Source organism: Saccostrea echinata, unplaced genomic scaffold, assembly GCF_033153115.1.
Source record: "Saccostrea echinata isolate AGI-Se365-2 ecotype Australia unplaced genomic scaffold, CSIRO_AGI_Sech_v1 ptg000046l, whole genome shotgun sequence".
In the NCBI taxonomy this organism is placed as follows: Eukaryota; Metazoa; Mollusca; class Bivalvia; order Ostreida; family Ostreidae; genus Saccostrea; species Saccostrea echinata.
Window position 1 is genome coordinate 1307994 of NW_026889795.1, and position 27522 is coordinate 1335515.

At 33.0% G+C, this 27522-nt stretch overlaps 2 protein-coding genes across 2 annotated transcripts; both read right to left on the reverse strand.

Annotated features, from left to right (window-relative positions):
- Positions 1 to 66: 66 nt before the first annotated feature.
- Positions 67 to 6444, reverse strand: LOC133201930 (rhodopsin-like). Its single transcript, XM_061337719.1, has 3 exons — positions 5791 to 6444; positions 706 to 811; positions 67 to 509 (listed from the first exon to the last, which is right to left on the reverse strand). The coding sequence occupies exons 1-3, from the start codon at positions 6442 to 6444 to the stop codon at positions 67 to 69; spliced, it is 1203 nt and encodes a 400-aa protein (XP_061193703.1).
- Positions 6445 to 19136: 12692 nt separating this feature from the next.
- On the reverse strand, positions 19137 to 24525 carry LOC133202102 (visual pigment-like receptor peropsin). Its single transcript, XM_061337885.1, has 3 exons — positions 23861 to 24525; positions 20921 to 21026; positions 19137 to 19739 (listed from the first exon to the last, which is right to left on the reverse strand). Exons 1-3 carry the CDS (start codon positions 24497 to 24499, stop codon positions 19339 to 19341), a joined length of 1146 nt encoding a protein of 381 aa, XP_061193869.1. The 5' UTR covers positions 24500 to 24525; the 3' UTR covers positions 19137 to 19338.
- Between the last annotated feature and the right edge of the window lie 2997 nt (positions 24526 to 27522).

Here is a 27522-nt window from a genome sequence, read left to right on the forward strand (position 1 = left end):
ATATAGATATTTTAATGCTTATGTCGAAGTGCTCTACGTGTGCCGCCACTTTTTTGGTTCATTATGTCACCTATCATCATTAGGCTGGGAGGGGCCCGGTTTGAGTATACTTGGGACAGGGACTTGAATATCTGCACATACGTCTGTTTGCTGACCATTTTCTGAGAGAGCGTTGTCAATCGGCACTACCTGAGTCTGCAACTTGGGCTTCGGCTGCTCTTCTTTCTGACGCACTTCCGGTTCCTCAGGGTCTGAATTTTCTGATTGTTTGTTTTTCTTCTCCTCTCGTTCTATCATTGTTCTCCCGAGGTCTGCACACGGTATGGTGCTGTAGAAGGACATCCGGAATTGTTTGTTGGTCCAGAGGTAAATGAGAGGGTCCCAGATAGAAGAAGACTTGGCTACTATGGCTGGGATGGTGATAATGTAGGTGGGAATGTCCCTGGACTCTCCAATAATAGCCCACACACTGACCACAGTGTATGGAGTCCAGGACCAAATATACGATGCTGAAATAAATATAACATCATCATCATCATCATTAAATAAAATAAACTGAAAAAAAAACAAGTTGTTCGATTATGATTTATATCTTCACGTATGTTTATGTTACAGCAGCTGAAGAATAAAAAAAAGCGAGCAGTTAAAAAGGAGTATCACTAATTAAAATCATTCATACATTTTTTCAGACAATGTTCGACTTACCTAACATATATGCTATTGTTTTAAACATTTTCCTCTCGGTCCTGAGATTTTTCCGAGCAACCCTACTGTTCATGTCCCAAATACTATTCCTGGCGATGTGTCTTATCTACAACAATAAAATCAGTGATTACCACTATAAAGACTTACATTTTTAACATTCTCTTAAAAGCACTGATGATATATATCGCGTCTGTTCTTTTGTCATTATCAAGTACATGTAGACGGTCAGGGTAGCTCATTTAGTAGAGCGCTCGCTCCGTGATCGGAAGGTCGTGGGTTCGAGCCCCGGCCGCGACTGACCTAAGTCGATAAAAAATAGGTATCAACTGTTACTTCGCCAAGCGCTCGGCATTTCGAAGTGAAAGTCCCGGGTCCTTTGGATGAGACCTTAATAAACTAGGCCCCGCGTCACGACAGGCGTTGGCACGATAAAGATACCTCACTGCTCAATGGCCCTAAGTGCCAAGTAAAGGACTAAATTTGAAGCCCTTCACCGGTATATGGTGACGTCGCTATATGAGTGAAAAATTCTCGAACGGGACGTAAAACAACAATCAATCAATCAATCAAGTACATTGTTTAGATGTACATATCAGTGTGAACGCTTTTGTCAACTCTGATTTTAATTGTTTGTTTAATTCTGATGCATTAATAATTTCAGATATTATTTTTTTTTTCAATAAAGAAAAGTTTTACATGGAAATTAGCAATACTCAAAAAGACATCTTGTAGCTAAAGTGTTCAATGTATACGTATTGCTGTAATATTAGAACATGTAGAACTACATACGAGATCAACCATTATGTATTGGTCATAACAGATAATAAAACTGAATAAAAGAAAAGTATTTTCATGAGATACTCATTAATATTGTGTTGCGCTGTAAATTTATGAAATTTTTGGGTGGCAGTAAATACAATATAAAAACTGGCTATTGAATTTTTTTTACTCCCTACATGTACCCTTAAAGGAGATCGGTGAACAAGGCGTGGAGAATGCCTATACATGTAGCTTCAGATATGTAAAAATCATATTCAGTTTGTGAATTAAGTATTTAGAGTAAAGTTCTCTTTATTGAAATTTATGAAATTATGATAAACAACACTATTCTGAGGAAAATTTTCCCAGCAGAAATTAATTTGTTATTAAAAATAATAATGTGGTATTCGTGGGGTTCGAACCCTAGAAATAAAAATCCTGAGTATAATTTTCGTTTGAAACTTACGCTCTAACCACTACGCTACACTGCTCCTGATAAATAGTGACATTTTTAAAAAATCATGTTTTTGATATGACCCTTGACTAAAGGGACTTCAAGTATTTCTCGGAAAGATGCTAATATTTGTCATAATAGTGTAATTTTAAGATATAGTGGGTCTTTGCTCCATGTTTTTGTTAACCAAAATATGTATATTTATACGCAAACTTTGATGATTAACTTTCAAAAAAATGGAGCGAAGACCCACTCATATCGAAAAATTATGTTATAGTATGAGAAAATGATCCTTTTTGCCCTGTTTAGTGTGTGTATCTATTTCAAAAGCAAATAATTTCAATCTTTGTGAGATTTTTGGAAATTGTGGAGGTTTTACATAAAGTATATTTTAATGTTAGATGAAATATCAAAGAAAATTTTGTTATAATTGAGATTTAATTTTTCACCTTCATGTTTGTTACACTATAGGCACTTCGCTCGCCTTGGTCGCCCATCTTCTTGAAAATAACATCATGACAATTATACAGTATGAAGCAAATTCCTCTTTTTTTTTCTTCAAAATTCTTTATGATTTCTGTTGGAACATTTATATTAAGAATTGTCACGAATTCTGGGAACGGAGGAAATCTCTATGATTACTTTTGATGAATATCGCTAGGTTATTTTCGTGACTATTGATTAATGTAGACAAATTCATTGAAGAGCATTATAATCACATTTCTCTTCATTTCATGTTATCAAACGAAGATAATGAATTGCAGTAAAGTAATGAAATATACACTCGCTGAAGGTTAAAAGAAATTGATCTGAATACATTAAGCAATTTAAAAAAATATGAAAATTATCATATTTCATTTTGTTGAGATATATATATATATATATATATATATATATATATATAATATAGTGCAAGTATAACACCCCCCCACCCCCCCAAAAAAATATACCTATTTCGTGACTACTGGATAAGAATGCAGTAAATAAGATTTCAATGCCATGAGGTTTCTGTGTTAAGTAGATTTTCCAATGGCGATATAAAGTTATTATATATGATTATCTGTAACGTTTCAGAGTATTTTGTTTATCTGTAACGCGTCTCTGAAGATCATGGAAATATTGGAATTGTTAAGCCAAGGAGGGCTAATATACAGATATTTGTTTATTTTCATTTTAAATTACATAATGTATACAAACAGAGCTGAGAAAAGGTTTAGAATTTTTTGACCATTCTTTCTGTCAGTGAATATTTTTGCTTCTGAACTTTAATCACAGTTGTCAGGAAAAATACGATTGTTTAATGTCTATCCAATGTCAGATGTCAGTGAAAATTGAATGTGTGTGAAATCAGAAAAAAAGTTTAGACACCATCTCCCATTGAAAAACCTAATGCTATATATTATAAAGAAATGCATTTCAAGTGAAGGTTTGTGGAATTCATTCACAGCCGGCAAGACACAAGAAAAAAAACCCTATTTACTTTTTTGTTAAAAAAAGGGGGGGGGGGTTATACCATAACCTCAGAGAGGGACTATACCATATTCTCAGATGGGGGCTATGCCATAATCTCAGAGTAGATAGGGTATTGAGGCATAAATCTTGGAACATTTTTAAAAAGTAAATTAGCTCCATTTTATTGAAATATACATTGTATATACATTACAATTTACGCGTACTAAACATTTTGTTGACTTAATAAGTTATAATCACTCAAACTTACTCTATTTACTTTTAAAATAGTATGTATATGCACCAAAAATCTTGAATGACTTTGAAATCCAAAAATAAAATATATGAATTTCCGTATCAACTTATTTCAAATATATGATAAATAAATAAATTCTACAATCTGTATATCACAAGTCAAATAATACGGGGCCACTTGGGCTGATTGACATGATAAGGATTTTAGTATGGAATATTCTCTATTTCATCAACTTATATTACATTTCATTTCACCAATATGTTCAAGAATGAAAGTTTGGTGAATTAATCTAATAATTATAAATTGATATTTCGTATTAGTGAGGATTTTTTTTTTGTCATTTCGAGAAATCACTATACACTTTTGCAAAATACCTGTATAAAACTATCAAAACAATATCCACATTATGTATACCTCCTATTCTGCAATTTTTTTTTTCAATAGTGGAAAAATGATAAGAAAAAGACATTGTATTTGTATTTGCCAAATGTCATCGAGAAATGAATCCTTTCCTTTGACACTGAACAAGGTCAAATGAAGTTTAATCAATATTTTGAACATTAAGAAGTGTTTATGATACAGCCATACACAATTAAACCATTAGTTTTCTGATCTGTATGTATAATAGTTGTGGGAGGGAGGACTTTTTATAAAATCAACATTACTTGACTGCCTGAGATTGGCGACTTTACCGAGTCTATGATATTTTGAAAAGGTAGGGCTAGGATTAGTTTTATTTAACTTTATGTATTCTTTGCCATAACAACATATTTTCTCCTTTTTGCGATAAAAAATATGTTGAAATAATTGTAACGGTAAAAACAAATTCACTTTAAACCAGTTACAAAATATTCACTTCACAAGTGCGCTTATTTTACATGCATTTAAGAGCCATTCTCTGTAATGACTTGAACTTTTATGTGGCACGCATAGTCTCAGAATTTCTCCAAACTCTCTATTATAAAAGTCTTTGATGCTGTAAACTCAAATCACGCAAAATTGGTTGCTACGTGTCATGGTTACCATAGCAACATGTCCTAAAGTTTGAAAAATGGTATTTATCAACATGTTCAGAGTCCCACAGTTAACGTTCGCAGCAAAGCAAACAAGTGGCAATGACTGTTTCTGAAAGATGAAGGCCCGATGTCTTAAATGCATGATAAACATGTTTGGTAAATCAACTATTACATACGAAGTATTCAAAATTAATAATTTTGTTCATTTAATTTTATAGAGTCATACACTTAAGAATAAAAACAATTATAGGATGAAATGCAAGCAAATAATAGACAAAAGATCCTTGTTACATATACCAAGGACAAAATATGATTTTTCCTATAGGTTGGTAATGGTTGCCATGGTTTTAATAATAACAGAATAATATTGCCAATTCCTAATTACTCAAGGTCAAATATTTTTATTGTTTTTCTTAGGTTTTTGATTGAGTTTGATCATGTAACACCTTTCATTAGTGAACATTGAGCATTTTTCAGCATCTAAAATGTATTCCAAATGTACCCATGGTTACCACTTACTTAGAGATAAATTCTAAATAGTTTCTTTATAGCATAAGTGGCAACAAGGTGTCAAGTTTTTGTGAGAATGGTTTGTTTGTTATTCTCAGTCTTTATTAAGGCTTAAGAAAGATTCAAAGTAGCTGAAAATCTCAATTTTTCCAAATTTTCTGGCTGTTACCATGGCAACCAAGACACATAGCAACGAAATTTTATCTGATATACGTTTCTGGTGTCAAGTTGTAATAAAGGGCAAAGTTTCATCAAAATCGGTGACCATGCGTGGCAAAGAAGTTTAAGTGGTTACAGAGAATAGCTATTAATTTCCTCTGTTTTTGATGTACATAAAGCAGCTGCTCGGTCATCATTAAAATCTTTGAATTTGAAAATAACTGAAATGAAGATACATTTTAAATCTAATTTTCAGAGAAATAATGAAGCATTTTTAGAGTGCATTGAACAGATTGTATATAAATATCCCCTGATTATGCCGACTAGAATAGTAAATTCACTGCTATAGATTAATAATCTTGCCCATGATGAAATACAAAGTGAAAATTAAATTACTTTTAAATCATTTAAGGACTATTGTTGATCTGTTCAAATTTAAATAATATTTCTGAAAATATAACACAAAAATAAATTGTACTCACCGTCATCATGACTCTGTAGTAAGAGAAAAAGATGACAGCTAAAGGTATCAATAAACTCCAAATCGTAATAGCTATGTTGTAACTAGCCGATCCCAATTCTTTAGAGTCCCATTCTACGGCACAAGATGTTCGCGCAGGCTCATACGTGATTTTTCCCCATCCGAAAAAGGGAAATGCCGCCCAACAAAAGCCTTGAAACCAAATCACTAGCACAACCACCACCGCCAGTCTCATTGTAATTTTGTTAGCTTGAAGAGGCTTGGCAATCATGATATATCTATCGTAGGCAATGCCAGCGTGTGTATACAAATTTGTAAGTCCCATCAAGTATAACCAAAATCCCTCAAAAGTACATACGTTGTCGCCCCAAAAGTAGTAACGATTAAAGTTCGCTGTCATTGATATAAACGCGCCACAACTCATCCCAGCGTCTCCCACGAGAAGAGAAATGACAAAAATATTAGTTGGAGATTGCAGGTGCTTGTTTTTAGCGAAAACTACTAAACTGGTGATGCTCATAAATGGACCAATCATAACAACGAACAAAAGTCCCGTTCCTATGGTATAGTACAGTGGTACTGGTATCAAATATTTAGGTGTTTCAGCGACTTCTACAGAAACATTGGATACATTCAGAGCTGTGTTGTGCTGCATGGTGATTTGTTGACGATTGGTAAACGATAATGGTAAATCTGTAGGTGAGAGAAGATTTTATCTGATTTTATTCACTAAGAATTGCGTGGCGACATTAATGTAAAGTCTTGGAATCGGAAGCCAATCCAGATCGGGTGTGTTTAATGCGTCCATGTAGAACCTTCACGTAAAAACCTCTTCTATAACTCTAAAAGGGCGCGATAATAGGCAGGATACTTAATGCAGTGTCAATCACAATTGCTTTCTTGTCAGAGTTGAAAATCAAAATTTGTATATACCTCTCTGTCAAAAGTATTGCTAACTAACTGGTATGTATTTTACGTTTTATCGTTTTATTAATGTTTTATTAAAGGAATTTTAAAGTTCAAATAATATTTACTCAAGCAACTGTAATTTAAATAAGAAAATTTTGTAAAACATACATACTTCCTTTAAAAGTCACAATTAACATCTGTATTTAGTTTTATGTGTATTGAAATGGGGATTCTTAAGATTTTGTTTGGACATTTGAGAATAGTAGAAAAAGCAGGTTATCCTTAGGTTTACTTTTTGACCATAGAGTACGTATATATTGAAACAACTTTTTAATCTTCTACTTTTTGACCATATAGAGTATGTATATATTGAGAAAACTATTCAATCTTTTACTTTTTGACCATAGAGTATGTATCTATTGAGAAAACTATTCAGTCTTTTACTTTTTGAACATAGAGTATGTATATATTGAGAAAACTTTTAATCAAAACTTTCTCAGTATATTGGTCGGAAAAATTTGGTCTAATGACTCAACGGCATACCTAAAGACCTACCAGTGCAAAGTAATAAGCTGTTGACTTTTGTCTTCATTACAGCCGCTACTAACACTTAATTGTAGACTCGCAACGAATTCATTCCATCGAAGCACATTTTACAAAGAATTTGTTTGTTACATGGGACTGTACGCTTGGTTCCTATCCTTCTGTAAGGTGGGGATCTGAAATTCCACTAAACAAGATATACTCTCCTGTTTCTGCTCATAGTTTAGCTCTAACCTTGGACTCTCTTATCTTAGTTTAGCGCTGACCTCTATCACACTCATCTCAGATTGCCTTTGAAATTAGTCCTTCTTGCTTCATATTTCTCCACATTACAGATGACCATTACACCGGACCGCATACAAACATTATATTTATATGTATGTATGTGTATGAAATATTTCTGTTCACACCTCTTGCCTATCGACACCCGACACAAATGCTTAAAATATTTTAAGTCTTATATATTATCTCAAAAACAATGCTCTATCCACATTATTATATATCAATTGTAACCTACGTGCTACAGATTGAACTTTTGCCATTGACTTTCACGTGGTAGATGATTCATTATTTATTGATACTGCTAAATACAAGTTACATGTGGAATATTTTGAGAAAAAAACTTTTACACGAATTTATTTGAAGACAGTGATAAATCCTTTTACACATGTACATTGTTTTATAAATGTTTATGACTAAACCCATTATGTGACCCGAATCAACCTAAGAAAGAAAGAATGCCATGCCAATTTGTTTAGTGCTGACCTTATCTCCCGGAATACGATTTAGTTGAAGTAAAATGGTTTATCTTGGGTTTTTTTGGGGTAAATTTCAGTTGTAAATGATATATGATTATTATCAGTTGGAAATCATTCGATAATGAAAAAACTGGTAACATATTAAAAGTCATATTAATATGTTCCCAGTCGGTATCAGCAAATGCCACCCCAATAGACTCTCCTTTAGCAAATGTAGATTCATTATCAATAAAATATCCATGCAGTAAGTAATTACAATCGCCTACCGATTACGCACTATTTAAGAAAGATATTGATTAGGTCATCAGGTCATTACAAGACTCCGAGGATGTTACAGGTTTGATTTCGTTGAGTACGGAAAGATTACACAAAGGTTGAAGCAGTGCTCGTAATTGGAAAAGTCTTTGACTTCCTACGTGAGAACAGGATTTTTTTTCTATCTGCACTGTATATTAGTAGATCAGTAGGAAAACATATGGGAGAACTCTGAATTGAGCATTATTATCACATGATTAACTTCATTATTATGCGCATGAAACATTACGTTTGTTCATTTCAACAAGAGGTTCTGAACGCTATAGCGACCATATATTGACTTGGTTGGAGCTTCTTATAAGGTCTTTGAAATTGGAGAAGATAACTGTGATCGTTGTAAATAATACCAACAAATGACATATGTGAACAGGGCATTAAACGTGGACCCTGGAAATTCCCGAGGTGGGATCAGGTGCCCAAAAGGAGTAAGCATCCCCTGTCTATCGGAGCCCTTTGTATTGCTCAGCTAGACGGATTAATCTGTAGTCAAATTTAGTATAAAAACAAAGCCCCAACAATAGATATGATATATCAGTCAAAATAAAATACGACCCAATGATAGGTTGTATTTGCTAACAAGTTAATTATATATTTTTGAGGTGGAACATGTTTTATTATTTGGCAAAAATTGACAAATTGCTGAAGAAGAGCATCGGAATAGATACTCATGTCTTCATGTCTACATCTCATAAATCTGAAAACGAGCTTGTCAGTATCAACAAGAAAGTTTTTTGGAAATCAAATTAACAAAAAAGAATGACATAAGCATTTTGTACATAAACTGCATTGTCATGATAATGAATCACAGAAAAAAGACACTATTAGCATAGTACATTCTGTTTTAACATGTCAGCACATTGACTTTCGCTAATGCGAAGAAAACATGGTGGTTTATATTGTCCATTTAATATTAACAATGAATACAAATATTTTTTTTTTAAAAAAGATATTATTTATTATTCAATTCCAATAAAATTTTCATTGTTTTACCGAAAACACTCCCAACCCCAAATAGTAATGACATTTGACCATTTTATCATACATGTATTAATGTACCTATATTCCGGAAAGTAGCTCTCGATAAGTGTAATATTGATTGATTGACTGAATGTTGTTTTACGTCCCATTCGAGAATTTTTCACTCAGATAGAGACGTCACCATATTCCCGTGAAGGGCGTCAAATTTTGACCTTTACTCGGCACTCAGGGCCATTGAGCAGTGAGGGGTCTTTATCGTGCCAACGCCTGCAGTGACACGGGGCCTCGGTTTTTAAGGTCTCATCCGAAGGACCAGCAACTTTCACTTCAAAGTGCGGAGCGTATGGCGAAGGAACAGTTGTTACCCAATTTTTATAGACTTAGGTCAGTCGCGGCCGAGATTCGAACTCACGACCTCCCGATCACGGAGCGAGCGCTCTACCGACTGAGCTGCCGTGAACGGTCCATAGGTGTAATAAAAACATTTTTTATTTCATAAGTACCTTGAATAATAATTCCAACTAATAGCTAAATATTGTGCATGAGACGGAGTTGATAATAGATCTTTTGTTTGAGTGTTATTATAGAATATTTTTTTTAATTATATGGAAGTGAGAGGCAAAAAGTCTTTAATTTTTCAGGTGCAACTTTTTTTATGGCACCTGATCCCACCTTGCTCAGCTCCTGATATATATTGGACTTTTGATCTTAATTAAATACTGTTCGTTAGATCATATATTTCATAAATTGGTGAAAATGTACAAATTGCTGAAGAAGTACTTATGTTTTCATGTCTACATCTCATAAATCTGAAAACAAGCTTTTAAATTATAATTTCCTGTTGAATTCTGAATTTAATATTAGCTTATATCTATTTATGATTTTATTTCATAGATATGCTTCGTCAACAATGTGTACCTTCTAATATTTTGTATCTTAAGTCTCATAAACACATTCTGAGAATAGTCTTACAATATTATGCCGTAAATATTTATTTTAATATGTAACTGCTGAACACCTGTGGTAGCACCTGTAAGTTTTTTGCACGTTATTTTTCGTAAACATGAATTACTACTTGATGCTCTCTCAGATAAAAAAAGTGAAGATAACAAACGGTGAAGGAATCTACAGACAATACAAAGTGTGAACTAAAGCATACATACAGACCCCTGGAAATTCCAGAGGTGAGATCATGTGCTAAAGAGGAGTAAGCATCCACTGCTGACCGCCGTGAGCCATATGTATTGAATAAGTAGATGGAACATTCCATAATCAAATTTTATTTGAAAACAAAGGCTTAACATTTGGTATGAAACATGGCATCCAAAACACAACCTAATTCAATATATGTTATATTTGCTTATAAGGTCAGTACATGTATAAGGACCATAGAATTTACGAAATGCTTACTTTAAATGAAGTTGTTGAAATTCCTGTAACATCAACTTATCTGTTAGTAGCTTACCTGGGTTTAAAAATTGACCCTATTCAGAGCATGCTCTTGAGAATCGAACAAGTTGGAAGACGTTAACACTATATGCAGGTGATAGAGGAATATTACTATATAAATAGGGAAAGTTGACGATTGAAATGCTGAAGTTATCTAGTTTGTCATACAATTTATTGTTAGTTGGCCTTTATCGTCTATTGTCAGTTAAACATCTAAATATGAAACAGATGTGACATACCCTGTACTGTCTTTTATTTCAAGTTCACTGGGAAATATCGAATCGACATAAGATGATACATGTAACTATTTTTAACTGATATATCTGAATGTCGAGTTGAGGACCAAAGTAAGTATTTTCTTCTTCTCATGTAGAAGTGTTTGAATAAATTCTGGTTCATAGGACTATAAAAAATATAGCAGCACAATTAGTGCTTATCAGTATTCCAACATTTGTTAGAGGACATGGTCTCCGAAGACCACATAAATGTTGTCAATGAGATACTCCAACATCCTTTGAATACCAATTTCACTGTACTTATATGTAGAATAAGAGTGATTTATAAAAAAGTAACTTTGTTGATAACCAATTACAAGGTACGAAATTTCCGAGTTTCACTTTTATTGCAGAAGCATATGTCTAAGGTATCAAAAGGCATCATTTTAAGCTCAATTGAGCCAAAGTATCCGGCGTCCGTCTGCCCCTTTCCAACAGTGGCTGTCAGCTCCACTCCTTCTTTCTGTCGTTTGTAGCGTTCTGTAAAGTTTTCACAATTTCGACTTCTTCTCCAAAACCATTTAGTCAAATTCAACCAAACATGCCACAAAGCATCCTTTGGTAAAGACTGGATTTAAGTTTGCTCACAGGAAGTGCCGTGCCCTCTTTCAATGATTCGTGAAAGTTTTATGGCATCTTTTAAAAAAGAACCTCTAGGCCAGAAAAGATGAAACTTATTTGTAACTTCATCACATATTTTTAATTTAAATTTGTTCAAATCATGATACCCACCCCCCCCCCCCCCGGTGGAGGGGGGGGGGTAGGGGGGGCACAACAGATTATCAAAGTTTAATATTAGAATTTGTAGGAAATATCTTTCACACTTTTTTTTCCTCAAGAATAGCAAAGCCATTATTAGTCATATTTATAGAGAAGAATCCTTTGGTAGTGAAGATTCAAGTTTGTTCAAATCATGATCCCAGGGGTAAGGGCAAGGCCACACTAGTGAATCAAAATTAAACATTAGAGTGTATAGCAAAAATCTGTTTTAAAAAATTCAAAAGCCAGACAACCTACTTACAAATAAATTAAATACACAATGAATCGTTAATATTGCTTCATAAAAATTTTGCAAATCTGTAGTCTATAGAATCCTTGCTTGCAAATTCGATGTTTTTTGATATTCAAATGGTGTTCGTATTTCTGGCAAGTGACATTTATTATTTGGATTTTACCAAATGGTCCTTAGTCGTTGTTTGATACTGCATTCCTATCTGAGATGTATCCCTTTTAAAGGGGATTTTATTCCACTCACTTGTTTAAGCATGGCGCACAACAAGAATGGTTCATTATCCAGTTGAGAAACTTTTGTTGATTTACTGTAAAATATGGGTAATTATTTTTCATACCGAAGATGCCTTTTTGAAAGTGTATAATATATATTTTTCTCAGAAAAACCTGAGGAAAAATTACCTTTGCTTGATATGGATATATTTTTAAACGTAAACAAACAATTTTAAAAAAATGTTGAAAAACTAGTTTCAATCTTGCATGTGTTTTCAAATAAAAAACACATACGCGAAAAAGTGCTCGAGCATATTAACTTTGCTCCTTAATCTGAATAAGCGTTATACTTGCTAAACATAAGTTGCATTTTTACTTTAGGAACAAGAAAACAATTACTTGACCTTCAGCCGAACCCACTTGACTATGATTTATTGACAAAAGCCTTTGTAATAAGCTATGTATTCATTAACCGAGGTAAAAAAATAAGAAAAATTGGGTCTACGGTAAAGTGTCGATATTTGGACTTGTTATATTGTAGAGAAGTTTGATCAAACTTGTGAAATAAGATATAAATTGTTAAAAGTGTCCCAACTTCATGTCCTTTTTTGTTCTTATTCTCCTATAATGCATAAAATATCATTTTTGTCTAAACTACACTAAACAATGTTTGTTTTTTTACTGAAATAAAGTAAAGAAAAAACTTTAAAAGCACATTTTAAAACCCTGATTGAAATGTGCAATTTGTTACATATGAACATAAGATATGCTATACTAATTAATCAATTATTACCGTAAACATAACAAATGAAAGGTTAAGTGATCTCCAATTTAAAACATATATACTCCTTATATGTTATACAGCAAAAGAAAAAGAAATCCTTATAAATATACTGAAATTAACGATATTAAACTATTTGTATTTATAAATAATTTATCGTAAAATCTTTTTCAATTGATCAAATCTTTGATTGCTTCCACTTAAATTTTTGAATGGGATTTTATGTAAGAGGGTATAAACATTTTCACATCCTTAAATAACCAAAGTTAGAAAACAATATTTTCAGGAAAAAACTGATAAGGTTTCTTTGACCGACTTTTATACCCGATTTCTCAGAAGTATTACATACGATGGAAATCAATACTGTGTATAAGCACGACCTTAGTCTATTTGCATATGAGATTTGCATAAGGGGAATTCTTCCTCGCTGGGTGTGATGTCTATCCTGTAGATTTTGTATATGTCCATAGGAAAGTGAACTCCACCATTTAGATATCGGTATTTGTTTTCCTGTGTTTATGAGAAGTGATAAATATTGTAATGCATGCAGAAAGTCTGTAAGACCGAGATATATACATAAAGAAAACAGTTGTATTGTAGTCACAGTCCAGTTACAGATGAAGGCAACCTTCACGTGTTTATTTTTGTGAAAAAGGCGATAATGACGAACAGTGATCGATCTAAAAAATCTATAATAAAAAATTTGTGAAGTAATAATTGATCTCTTATAATACAACTTCTCTATTCACTCAAGTAGCCATTGTTACTTTCTTCATCTTTTTGCGTCGTACAAACACTCATCAACATTTCACTCTGTTTCTCTGACGTTATTGAGCAATTCTCATCCTCCCCCAAATTTATAAATTGTTAGGTCATGTGGAGGACACATGCGTAGCCGTCACCGTCCCTACTCCCGGGGATGCGTAGACTGGTAGTTTGAAGCCTTGAAAAACAATTTCTTACTACTGAACATCATGATCAGACATACGAGGGTTGTTCAATAAATAATGCAAAAGGTCATCTAAAAATAGGAAATGCACGTAAAGCAGATTGTTAATACTTTCAATCTCTCAAAGCTTTCTCTGTTAACATTTATACATGTCGTAAGTCTTTGTATCCATGACCGGCAAACCTCAGCATACTCATCTTTAGGAATGCCCTAAAGACACTGATGAATAGCACTTTCCATGACATACCTTAAATTGTAACGTCCTCCTTAGATTGTTTTCATGCAATGTGGGAAGAAAACGATCTCACAATGGCTGAGATCTAGCAAATATGGGGGATGGCTAAGCTCTGATAATTTTTATTTGTTCAAAATTTTATTTTTTACTCTATGCTTTTTTGCAGCAGCGTTTTCAGGTACAGAAAATTACCATAGGGACTGTATATGGCCTTGCTTTGCAGGAAATCTACTTAACTTCCCTGTGTGAAATTGTAACATAAAAGTAACCATCGATAGTCCTTCTTTTGGTTGTAAGTATATGTTTCACTGGACCTCTTGAAAAAAAAGAAAATAATTATAACCTATTTAGAGCCCTTGCTTCTCTTTGCAATAATAGGACGACTTCCATCACTCAAGTTTATCAAATCTTCTTTTTAATGAAAATGTTTATTTTTAAATAGACATTGGCACATTTAACGTGTGTTTTCTCTTAGGCATTTGTAAGGAAATAAGGTACCCGTCTGATAGAATTATTGTTAGATTTATTTTATTTGTCAGAACTCTATAAACTGTTGTGACGATGAAATGTTAATTGTCTTAGCAATATCTATCAATGTAAATCTGAAATTTTCAGATATCATGTTGCACACAGCATCGATTTGTTGTACCCCTGTAGATTTCGATCGACCAGTTTGACTGCGATCTTTAATTGTACTTTTTTTACTTTTAAATTTCCGAAACTATTTGAAAACTATACAGCGTGAAAGACTAGTCTTTCCACATATCAAAATCATATATTTAATATGGGTTCCTCAGTTATTTTCGTAATGAAGCGTAGATTTCACATACGCCCTCATTCTCCCTTTCTTAGCAAGGTAATTGACTTTTAATCAGTATTCAGCTCAGTATAATGACCATTCTTACTTTAAAAGTGAATTCCTCTGCGAGAACAATAGGAAAAAGTTCGGGGTTTTCTGTGATTAGAAGTTCTTTAATAGAACTATTCAACTGTATAGAAATAAAATTAAATACATCTACATTTATTATGATAAACTGTATGTTGCATTACTTATTGAATGACCCTCGTACAAACTGTACACAATAATCAACTTCTTGAATTTGATTAGATCATGATAACGGGTACATGACAGGTGTGACCATTTGACAGGGGTTTATTATCTTTTTACTGTATCAAAATGTAAAACATTAAAATTGAATATTTTTTTTCAGATTTATTGAAAAAGCATTTACAAAGCAAATAACAACATTGTCTTTGTTTGTAAGGCTCATTATTTGAATTGTATTATAGAGGAATTAGGATTTAGTTCTGCAAGTGATAACCCGACTTATATCTATAGCTCCTTTCTTAAGGAGGACATTCTTCAAAATCATATGTCAGTTTTAAATATTTTTAATATTCCATGCAATCAAAATGAATTTGAATTACCATACCTATACTGGATTCCAAAACTCCATAAAAATCTTTACAAAGATAAATAGCGGGTTTCAGTAAATGTTACTGAAATATTTACAGCAGTGAGTGAGAAACTTCAGGAGTAGTTAACAACAGTATTTGAGAAGTGGTGTAAATCAGTTGCGGATACTTGAGAACTCCAAGGAACTTTTAGAAAATTTGAATTCACAAATTTTTATCAAAATCAATAACATAAAAACGTACGACTTTTCAACGCTTTATACAACCATTCCACGCGATAAATTAAATTCCAGGCTTTTTGACATCATAAATAGCTGCTTTAAAAAAAATGAACTCGTAAATATACTTACCTTGTCATTGGTCATTTGCAAAATTATTTTGTTGAAAACATTCTGATTGTACACATAAGGACTCTGAGTTTGATATTAAAAAGATGCTTGAGTTTCTGTTTGACAATATTTGTGTAGTTTTGGGAGATCAGGTCTTCCAACAATCTGTCGGAAATCCCATGGTTACCAATTGCGCCCCTTATTTTTGTATTCATATGAAGCAGAATTTATTTAAACTTCTGCAAGAGAAGAAGAAAACACTTGCTGTGGCCTTCAACTCGACAGTTAGATATAAATCGACGACGTATTATCAATAAACAAGAGTTACTTCCATTCATTTGACGACTCGATATATCCCAGTGAGCTTGAAATACAAGATACCACAGAGTCTGACACATCTTTTGAATATTTTGATATTATATTAGAAAAGACATTAACGGTAACCTAACAACAAAGCTTTGTGATAAACGCGATTACTTCAATTTTTCAATTGTCAACTTCTATTACTTTTGTAGCAATATACCCTTATCACCTGCATATAGGGTTTTTGTCTCCCATTTGATTCGATATGCAAGGGCATGCTATGCGTATGAACAATTTCTAAAACGAGGCAAGCTATTGAAAAATAAGTTGATGAAACAAGGATATCAACAGTCTCGTTTGAAGTCATCATTTCGCAAGTGTTATGGTCGACACAATGTCCTTGTCAGCAAATAAAACCTATCATTAAGTCAAATGCTGACTGAAGTTTTTCATACTAATTGTTAGGCCATTAATCACACTATTTATATAGTGACCTCTCTGCATGAGTGAAAAATTCTTAAATGGTATGTAAAACAACATACAATTAATCAATTAAGTATGTATATGTTTAAAGTTTATTTTAAACCAACAGTCCTGGTCAGATTTCCTAAAAGGTGTATAGTTAGCTAAACCATAAAGTTAAAGAACTTAAACTCCTTGTTGACAATCATCATTTACAGTTTGTCTGTTTGATGTAAGGTAGTAAGAGAAAAGCATGAATAACGTTTTACGCCTGTTTTCTATATAACCCCCCTATCCTCGGTTGAACCAATATTTAGCAAATAGGATGTTAGTAAAGCAGGCAAATTGTAATCTCACGAGACATTATTTGGATCTGAAGATGTCAGTCTTGGGATATGAAAATAAAGTCAATTTCTAATTTTAGCCTATCATTCCATGGCATCAAAATTGAAAAAAGCACGTTTTTGAAAAAAATGTTTTAGTAATAAAAAAAATTCATAATGTTATCATAAAAGATTTTACAAGAACAGAAAATTTCAGAATCTATCTTTAAATATATAAAATAAAAATAAAAATACATGTATTAGAATCTTTCATTTTGGTTATCAAATATTTAATTTTATGTTATTTTACGAATACCTATTTGGGGGGGGGGGGGCTTAAAATATTTATTTTGCAAAAACTAATGAAATAAGATTAATATTCCATTTAAACTTGAATGTGCAAAATTTTTGATATTGTTCAATTCAGATATGTTTAACATTATTTAAGAAGCTGAAGAGAAGCATGCAACTGATGAATGAAAAAAACGAAGATTTCATGCCGATTACAATTAACAATTAATTTTTTTTGAAATCGAGACAGGCTTCTGACAGATAAGCTGATGTTACAGAAATTTAAATAACCTCGTTTAAAGTCAGCACGTACGTAAATTCTATGGTCATTATAATGACTTTGTAAACAAATATAATCTAACATTGGTCGTATTTTTGCCGACGTGTTTCATACTTATTGTTAGGCCTTTGTTTTTATACTAAAGGACAAGGTATGGTAACGGCCGAATCTGGTCCCTTATTTGATGTAAAAATCAGAACACAGTTAAAATTGTGTTAGTTTGTAGTTAGGAACTTAAAATGATGCTTGTTTTAAAACCAGCGCTTATTTTGATTCAAAGCTTACATGAAGGCCACAAGAGGGTGCAGAAGTAGGACATTTTCCCGAATTTCCTCAATTCTGGTGGAATTTCGTCAACTTTTCACTTCGGGAAACATAGAGAACAAGCTTGCCTATCTGAGATTTTTATACATAAGATGCATCTGATGCTAGTGTATGGAATATATAAATTTGGCAGATAGGCAAGCATGTGCTCTATGTTTTCTGAAACAAAATGTGTTGTAAAATCGATGAAAATTTGCATAAAAATGAGAAAATTCGGAAAATGGCATATTTTCCGACCTTCCTGTGACCTCTGTGTATCCCATAAATTAGAACCAATACTTACTTTGTGGCAGGGGTGACAACAGGTTTTTATTGATAAACTGTTGTATCATTCTAAAAGACACCCAAAACCAGGGGCCAAAAATGGGTCTTAGCCTATCTTGTCCTTTGACGAAGGAATTTTCCGTCTACCTGATCAACGGGGGATGGCTTACTCCTCCTCGGCACCTGATCCCGAGCTTCCGAGAGTCTGTGTTTTATGCCCTGGTCACAGATTTGTATAGTTTTAGAATTTCTGAGATCGATCACTGTTCTTTATCTTCACCTTTTTTCATTAATAAGGAGTAAAAATAATAAGGTTCTTATACGAATTTTAAACGAATGCTTTACCTTGTTGTCTTAGATTGCTAATAAAGGCAATTGTCAGCAAGACGTGAACATTAGTACCTACCTGTAAATCATTTTATTGTATGTTACAGCTTAGTCTGATTGCTTAGCCTCTATATGTAGACTTTTTTTTTTTTATCTTGAACGACATGGAAAATCATCTTTCCCTTTTTTATTGATTTTTATTGAAACTTATCACCAAGCAATTAACAAAATAAAAAAAATAATTAAAAAAAACATATGCATATAATCGATCAGAAAGCTTGTCTTTATTCAGAAATTCTATCAATAAACAAAATTAAATAGGGTGAACTGGACACAGTGCGGTGTAAAACATGTAAAAAGCAATTCTTTGAATCTAGTAATCTAATATGTTTATAATGTTTTTATGTAAATCGATGGCTTAGAAAAAGCTATACGTAATAGCCTAAACATTCTACATTCATTCTCTGTCTCATGTGTGAATGAGGTGTGAGAAAATATCAATGTTCAAAGGAAATTATACCATAATCAAAAAGAGGTTGAATAAACTGTACATGTAGCTATAAGCATTATGATACTACTATTTTCAACAGGCAAATTTAGCGCACAAAATCTTCACGATTGTATCGGATAAGTTAAAGCCGATTGTACCATCATCCGATAATGTTGGACATAATTGATATAACATTACCCTTGTTTCTCAAAAGTCGTTCATCAAATTCAACCTTGTGTGTTTCACCGTGTCTGACAATAAGACTTTTCAGGTAGGAGAAAGTGCTCCTCATCTTGGATGAAACATTCACCTAACTTGGGATCTTTATGGATTATCAGACGGTCCTGCTGGCGGACTGAAGTTTTCCACTTGTGTCGTCTGCCCTGCTTCATCGTCAACTGGCGCCACTAGAGTCGTCTTCTTGACCTGCGCCTTTTCTACCTTGTTTCCTCCCTCGTCCTCATCGTCCGAGGCCTCTGCGTCCCTATCCTTCTGTTCCTCCCTCTGGATCAACATTTTGCCGAGACTTGAACATGGTATGGTATTGTAGAACGCCATGCGGAACTGCTTGTTAGTACCTACGTAGATTATCGGGTCCCAGATGCAAGCTGATTTTGCAATTACAGCAGGAACTGTCATCAAATACGGTGGAATGTCTTTGGCTTCACCAAATATAGCCCACAAACTTACAACGGAATAAGGAGTCCATGAACCCATGAAGGAACCTGAAATAGGTCTTGAAACATGTCATATGAATAAAGAACCGAGGCAGCAGTTTTTAACATCGCCTAAAATATCTTTTTGTAAGAAATAATGTCACCGAAACATATTTTTAATTATGAAGCCTAAGATCAACTGTACTAATTATTTTCCTACAATTAGTAGATTTTTTAATTGAAGACATTCTGACTCTCGATAACAAGTAATTGATGTTAATTATGTCACCCCGAACGAAGTCAGGGGACATATTGCTATTGTACGCATGACAACGATGTCCGGGAACTTTCATTTAAGTTTGGTTATGAATTATATAGATTAAAAAAACTTAACTTTTCAGACATAACATTTGATCATATGATTCTATAACAAAACTAACAGAAGAGAAAATATGTTATCTTTTAAATTATTTAGAAGACCTAGTAATAATATAACAACGTCAAATTACGTTATAGACTTACGAAATGCGACAGAAAAGAATAGCAAAATGCGGAAAAAGGTTATTGCTACATTATTAAGAAAGTAACTATCTATAGTTATGGGGGGAAATGTTTCGTGTCTAAGAAACGAAAAATTAACTTATTTAAAAAGAAAAATTCTCAAACAAATTAATCAAGGCCAACATGAGAAGACATTTCGTTTTTCTTTAAATCGATAGTTTGAAAAACTATATTTATATCAAGCTTTCTGTGTATTTTACAAATGTATAAAGGGGAGTGCTCATAAATCTTAAATATAGGTCAGACTGAGGAAACAGGAAAAATGTTTGAATTGAACATTGAGTAATGAAAGACCAAATTCGCTTCAGAATAGCTGACCGACATCACGCAGATAACATTACATACATGTATCTTGTACATGAATGACCTCCCAACCAATCAGAAATATTATATGTTGACAAAAACAGTATAGGAAACAGGTTTAATGTTAAAGGAATTAGCAATTTTATTAAGTTAAAGTGTTTATAAATAAAGACATTTAAATATATCATAATTACCTGTTTCATATACATGTTTGAAGCGTTTAACCTTTGTACCGCTAATATTTGAAAACAAAATATATATTACTTTTCCATGCAACAAAGGTAAATAAATTAAACAAATGCTATTGTTTAACACCTGCTGCAAGTAAAATAGTGCTAAAAGCTTAAACACGTATTTTCAAGGTAGATATTTCATATTACGCTTACATAACATGTATACTATTGTTCTAAACATCTTCTTTTCGATCCTAAGATTTCTTCTGGCAATTCTACTGCTCATGTCCCACACACCACTTCTAGCCACGTGTCGAATCTATAAATAGAAGCAAAGCAATTATTTCAAAAAAGTCTTTTCCTAGCTTTAATCTTTAGATGATTTCCAAAAAGAATTTATCATTTAGTATTTACAATGTCTTCTCAGGTCTTCTCAGAGATAATCTTGCCCTGAGAGATTCTCCATCCATTTAATGCTTTTTGCTAGCATTTTTTTCTCCGTCAACATCCCATCCATTTAATGGATTTAACTTTTCTTATATGACTTCAGGAAATAGAAAGTCATGATTTGAAAGTAAGGATCCGTCCTAAATATTGAAATTGCTTTGCGACAGAAAGGTCACTAAACTACAAATGTTTAAGACGAGTCTGTGCTCAGTAATTCCTTTTCTATTATTAATTTCCTGAAAGAAAGTTCATTACTGCCCACCCTTTTTCTGTTAAAGATAAGATATTAAAATGTTTGGAGGATGAATCAGATACAAACGGATGAAGAACCCTCTTAATACCCTGAACATTTCTGTTGTTTAGTAAAGAAAATGTAAATGAGCAACACATATTTGATTAGTCTTTTATGTAATGTAATTCTTGTTGGTAATACTTTAAGGTGAAGAGCAAGTGCTTATTGATTACAGTTAAACATTCTTATAACGAAGTGCCATGGACGGACGATTTTGCTTTATTATAAACGTTCATCGTTATTCCTTTAAGTTCATATTATATTTTTAAGTCACAAGGAATGAAAATCACTTCGCTGTAAGCGTCAATTCTTCATAAGCCTCTTCGCTATAAGCGTGTTTTACTGTAACATAATTGGAGTTGTATTTATAAATTGAAAACGTTTTGATAAGTTGCCAATATCTACATGAATAAAACCATTTTCGTCCTTTTTTGGTTATATCTCTTTCAAGTGATGGACGTTTTGCAGAAGTTAGATATTAACTATCAAACATAAAACTAAAACCAAAAAATGCTATCAATTCAATCATGATACAAGAGCCACAAATCACAATTTTTAAGAGCCACAAATCACAATTTTTAAGAGACATGAAATGAACGGAGCACATTTTCATTCTGGACATTATTCAGCTATGTGTTCAATATTAATACAGATGTTGTTGCTGTTCTATGTCTATAATAATCTCTCATCTATATTGCTAACACAGAGGACTTCCTTTTTCAAATTGCCACACCCGCTTGCGCAGATCTCCGTCCATTTGCAAGTAAAAATGTCCTTACAAACCTGACATTGATTAATGTTAAAACATAATAGATCAGTATACAGACCTCAGGTTTTTGGTAGGAGAGACACATAAAATGTAAATAGGAAGTTATCACATTGGACTTTTAATGACAGAGGTATTCGATTAAAAGTAAAAGACTTTTTACAGCTATATTTTTTTTTAATGTTGTTTATTAATTTGATAGTAAATTTTCAAATAATAATTTATTTTTTAAAAATCATAAGCAAAAGGAAAGAGTATAGCTTTTACCAATAGAAAATGAAATACGTAGCCAACAAAAATGTTTGAATAACAAACGCAAGAGCATTGCCAATCTGCGTAAACAAAGCACAAAGTCTAATTACCGACGGCTGATGTCTATTCTTGACTAAACGGACTGATTGTCTGTCATATATGACCTACTAGGGATAACAAAAATCTATTTCATGGATTTATTTCATGTAAACCTACAATTCTTATTACTGTAATCTTTTTGTAGCATTAACAAAACGTTGCGATCAAAAACAGACAATTAGCCGTTATTACGAATCAATTCCGATTAAAGCGAATAAAAGTCACCGCCAGTGCTTTTAAGGGAGCAACTTTTCAATTAATTGAGAAAACAATAACACAGAAATATTTCATTAAAAATGGCATGCGGACGTGATTTTTACCGAAAAATCTGGTGCTGAGAAATGGCGTAAATTGGAGAAGTTGTCAATGAATGCTAATTTTCTCCACAAAACTTAGTAGGCATTGTTTAGGAACAGTTAGATCCCTGCTGTACGAAGGAAAAATACCATTAACAAAACCCTCTAATTGTATGGTCTCTGTCGTATTTTAAGTATCAAACACGAGATATACAAACGACTTAGACACAGGGCCGTTCAATACGTCGAATATTCTTCCAATAAAATGCCTGGCTCCATTTTGTGAGTTTTGCAAATGTGTAAAAGGTTAAAAATGATGCTCATTTTGTGGGATTTACAACCTAATTACTGAAGAACAATATAATTCTCAAAATTAAAGCTAGCTTTTCTTTAGTTTACCACAGAAATAACCTAAAATTATCTAATGTGTGTGACGATAAGGAACATTGATCAATCTCACAATCCAGTAAGCAAAAACTAAAAAGGATATAAAGCAAGGACCCCTAAAAACACCAGAGGTGGGATCAGGTACATAGGAGGGGCAAGTATTCCCTGTCGCCTGTCACATCCGCTGAGCCTAATGTATTGAGGAGGTACACGGAGTAGCAAAATTTAGTATAAAAGCAATAGCCTAACAAATGCATCAGATAAAATACAACCCAACGATAGGTTGTATTCATAACGACCGAAACATGCGCTAAAAGCTGACTTTAAATGGGTTTGTTGAAATTCTTGAAACATCAACTTAATTGTCAATAGCTTGACTTGGTTTAAAAATTGTTTGTATTCAGAGCAAACTCTTTTGTGCCGAAGTAGTTTGGTAAGATAAACACTAATGGTGATAATGGAATATTGCTATATAAATAAGGACAACGGATGCTTGAAATGTCATTAATAGAAAAATAAATAGAAATGAAAATAATAGTCTAAAAAATCTTAATGATATTCTTTAGTAAATGTTATCTTGCAATATGCTTATTATTTTTATCTTTTAAACTTACCGTCATAAAAACGTTGTAGTAGGAATAAAATATCAACATTAACGGAAAGAATAAACTCCATATAAAAATAGAGATATTATAGCTTGCTGATTCTATATCATTCGTATCCCATCGCACAGAACAGGAAGTTCGCGCCGGCTCATATGTGTAGCTTCCCCAACCCAAAAATGGAAACGCTGCCCAACAGAACCCTTGAAACCAGATGGCAAGGCAGGCTACGACAGCGACTCGCGTTGTGATTTTGTTTGCTTGGAGAGGCTTGGCTATGACAAAGTATCGGTCGAAGGAGATGCCCATGAGAGTGTACATGTTGGTGAGTCCCATGAAGTACATCCAAAACCCCTCAAACGTACAGACGCTGTCACCCCAGAAAAAGAAGCGATTGAAATGGGCAGTCATAGAGATAAAACTACAAATACTCATCCCAAAGTCGCCAAGCAACAAGGAGATTATAAATGTATTTGTTGGAGATCGAAGGTTCTTGTTTTTGGCAAAAACAAGCAAACCTGTAAAGTTCATAAAGGATCCAAATATAAAGACAAACAAAAGTCCTGATCCTATGATGTAATACAGCGGGATCGGTATCAGGTACTCTACGGGTTGGATGTCCACAACGTCCGATCTGTTCGTTCCATTCATTTTCTTCAAAAAAGAATCCTTATTTGGAGATTCTTAAAGCTTAGTCCCTATTGATCAGATCTGATGTCAAATGAATAAATTCATAAAAAAAAAAACTCAACCGTAGTTATACGTTGATCCCCTGATTTCTCGGAATGGAAGCGAAGGGATATTCAATCTATTTATACATGACTATCTGCGGTTCCAGAAACAATTCATTTGGAGACACGCAGCTTCTTCAGAGTCGGCTTTCCCATTATTACTGTGTGTTCTTCGCCAATATTAATGAATTTCATTGTATTAAAGCGAAAAATATTTGAAGCGAGCTAATGAACACTATCCAGAATTGAATTTATCCATATACTTAATTTATCTTCTTGTAAAAACCGCGCCCTTCAATTCCACCTCACCTGAAACATGAATATACTGGCTGCTCATCCTTAGAATAGTATAGTGATATTGCTATACAGCTCTCATCACTTTATGTTAATGTGTGAAGGATATAAGAGACAATTCCATTGATTCTACTTCGCAGAATTCATTTCGGCTTTAAGTTGGTGAGAGAACAGTACTGATGTCGTACGGGTATTTACGACTTACATTTTGTTATGATCTGTCAATATTTACATTCTTTTTGATTAACATTCACATCAACAGGTTAGAAATTGATTAAATTCTTTCTTTTTCGTACATTTTTTTTCAAAAGTCAAACACGTCTAAAATATGGTTTGAAACTGCTTACACTTGTCTTCCAAAATGGCATATATTATTGTGTATATAATTCCTTTCCTCTCATTCACTTCTTAGACTTGTATGTTTAACACATATAAACCTGTATCAGTTAACTCGGTACTGTTTTGTATTTATACAGCTGGTATTTTCAACTGTTTTTCAATCGATTACTTCCTATTCCAACAAAGTTTTCAGAACAACTTTCCGTCCATGTGCATATGTCATTAAATAATTTTCTGGTAAAGGTTTCTACTGATATCAAGTTGTTCATAGACTTCTGTAAATATTAGTCTGTATCAATGAAAAGTTTTTGTTAAGTACTGGTGAAGTCATCTCTCCATGTGTGTTTACATATGATAAATACCCTTACTTCCACAAACTTGCTGGGGTAAATGAAGTCCATGTTAGTGTGAATCCACATCTAGCCCTACTCAGTGGTAATTAACTTCATAGTAATAATTAACATCTAGTTTGCATTCATAAACGGGGATAAAATTTGCATTTGCTTTTTGGGAAATTCATATAAGAGAAAACACTTTTAATTAAAGAAAAAAAAAAACACATAAAATTTAACAAAAGGTAGTTTAATAAAATTAATGATTAACAATTTTTTTTTTACAAGATTAAAAAAAAAAAAGTATATCAAAATCTTTTATCACGAATATTATTGTTTATTGTATTTCATTACATTCGAGTTTCACTTTTTTGTTTTCAAAGATTATTGGTCAATCTGTATGGGCACTCGGCATACCTCGGCCGATTCGTTCCTCATCAAACCTCGGCTGTATCACGTAAACCTCCACTGAGCCGGAGCTACGTTATACCCAATATGGCTGCGCCCTACATATACACGTGCACAGTGTGCTGAATTCGATCCGTTAACAAACATGTAATTATGTAAAGATACTAAGTGCATTTTTCTTGGTAATTGTTTTTCTTAGTGTTTCCTAAATGCTTTTGAAAATTTTTGTCGTATATCAGATGTATGTTTATTATCGTTTTCAAAGCGTTACGTTTTCCCTAAGCGGTAAACAGGCAGCCTTATCACAAATGTTAAGCGGAGACGCATATCAAGTTTCCTCGTACAGCCGAGGCTTGATGAAGGTGACGGAATCAGCCGAGGTTTACCGAATGTCTGTATGGGCTTTGGAATCAAAAACTGCAAACGGAAATTTAAAAAAGATCACATTTAATATTGTATAATTCTTATTGATCCTAAAATGCAATAAAGAACGAGTAAAATGGATTAAACGCAGATGTTTACACCAATAAAAATGGACAAACGTAAACAATATGTGATGATCTTATTTATAATTAACTTTACACTGACGCCAAAGTATTTTTTTTAAACCTTAGAGCATCACAGAGAAATTCATCAAACCTTTTCCTTACCGCAAGACCATCTGAATTTAATACAAATACGGTATACAATCTAATGCCACAGGAAAGAAAGAAAATCGGAGAAGGGATCTCCACAATAAAGACTCTGTATCACCAAATTTCTATGATAATGACCCTCTCATAATTTTTTTTATCACAACCTAATTACATCAAAGAAATATACTTAAGTAAACACTAGCTGGAAAATACCAATCCTGAATGTGAAGAAGATTAGATACCCTGCATTTAAATAATTCCCCCCCCATAAATATCACATTTTCTATTTTATAAAAAGCATAAATTCTAGATAAAGACACTATTGAATTAAATAAAAAAAATGAAAATAATGAACATTAGTCGATCAAAAAAATCTACAAACAATACAAATTTGTACACAGGGCATTAAACACGGAAATTCCAGAGGTGGGATCAGGTGCCTGGGAGGAGTAAACATCCTCTGTTGACCGGTCAATGCCTGCTGTGAGTTCTGTGTATTTATCAGGTAGGCGGAAATTTTGTATTTAACGTGTTATCTGCAGGAAACATTTATAGTTTAAATGTAAGTGTTTACTACACTGTATAACACAATAATGCTTCACATAAATAATAAACACCTATAAGATAATAAGGGTGTAGTTAAATGCAATTACAAGTACATTTGTATATGAAAGTATTAGTATGTTGGAACAATTGGTTTCGCTCTAGTTGCAACACAGCCAGAAATTATCCATTTTAAATAAAAACAGTACATAAAATCAAACTGATAAAAGAATTGATTGTTTGCATTAAAAAAAAATATTTTTCGCTCCATGTAAGGATCGACCAAAAATTTTTCGATTCAATTGCATTGGAAGTGTAACGCTTACTACTGAGCTATCATAACTACATAAACAAAATGGATTTTATAACGACAATGAAGCAGCAAATTTACA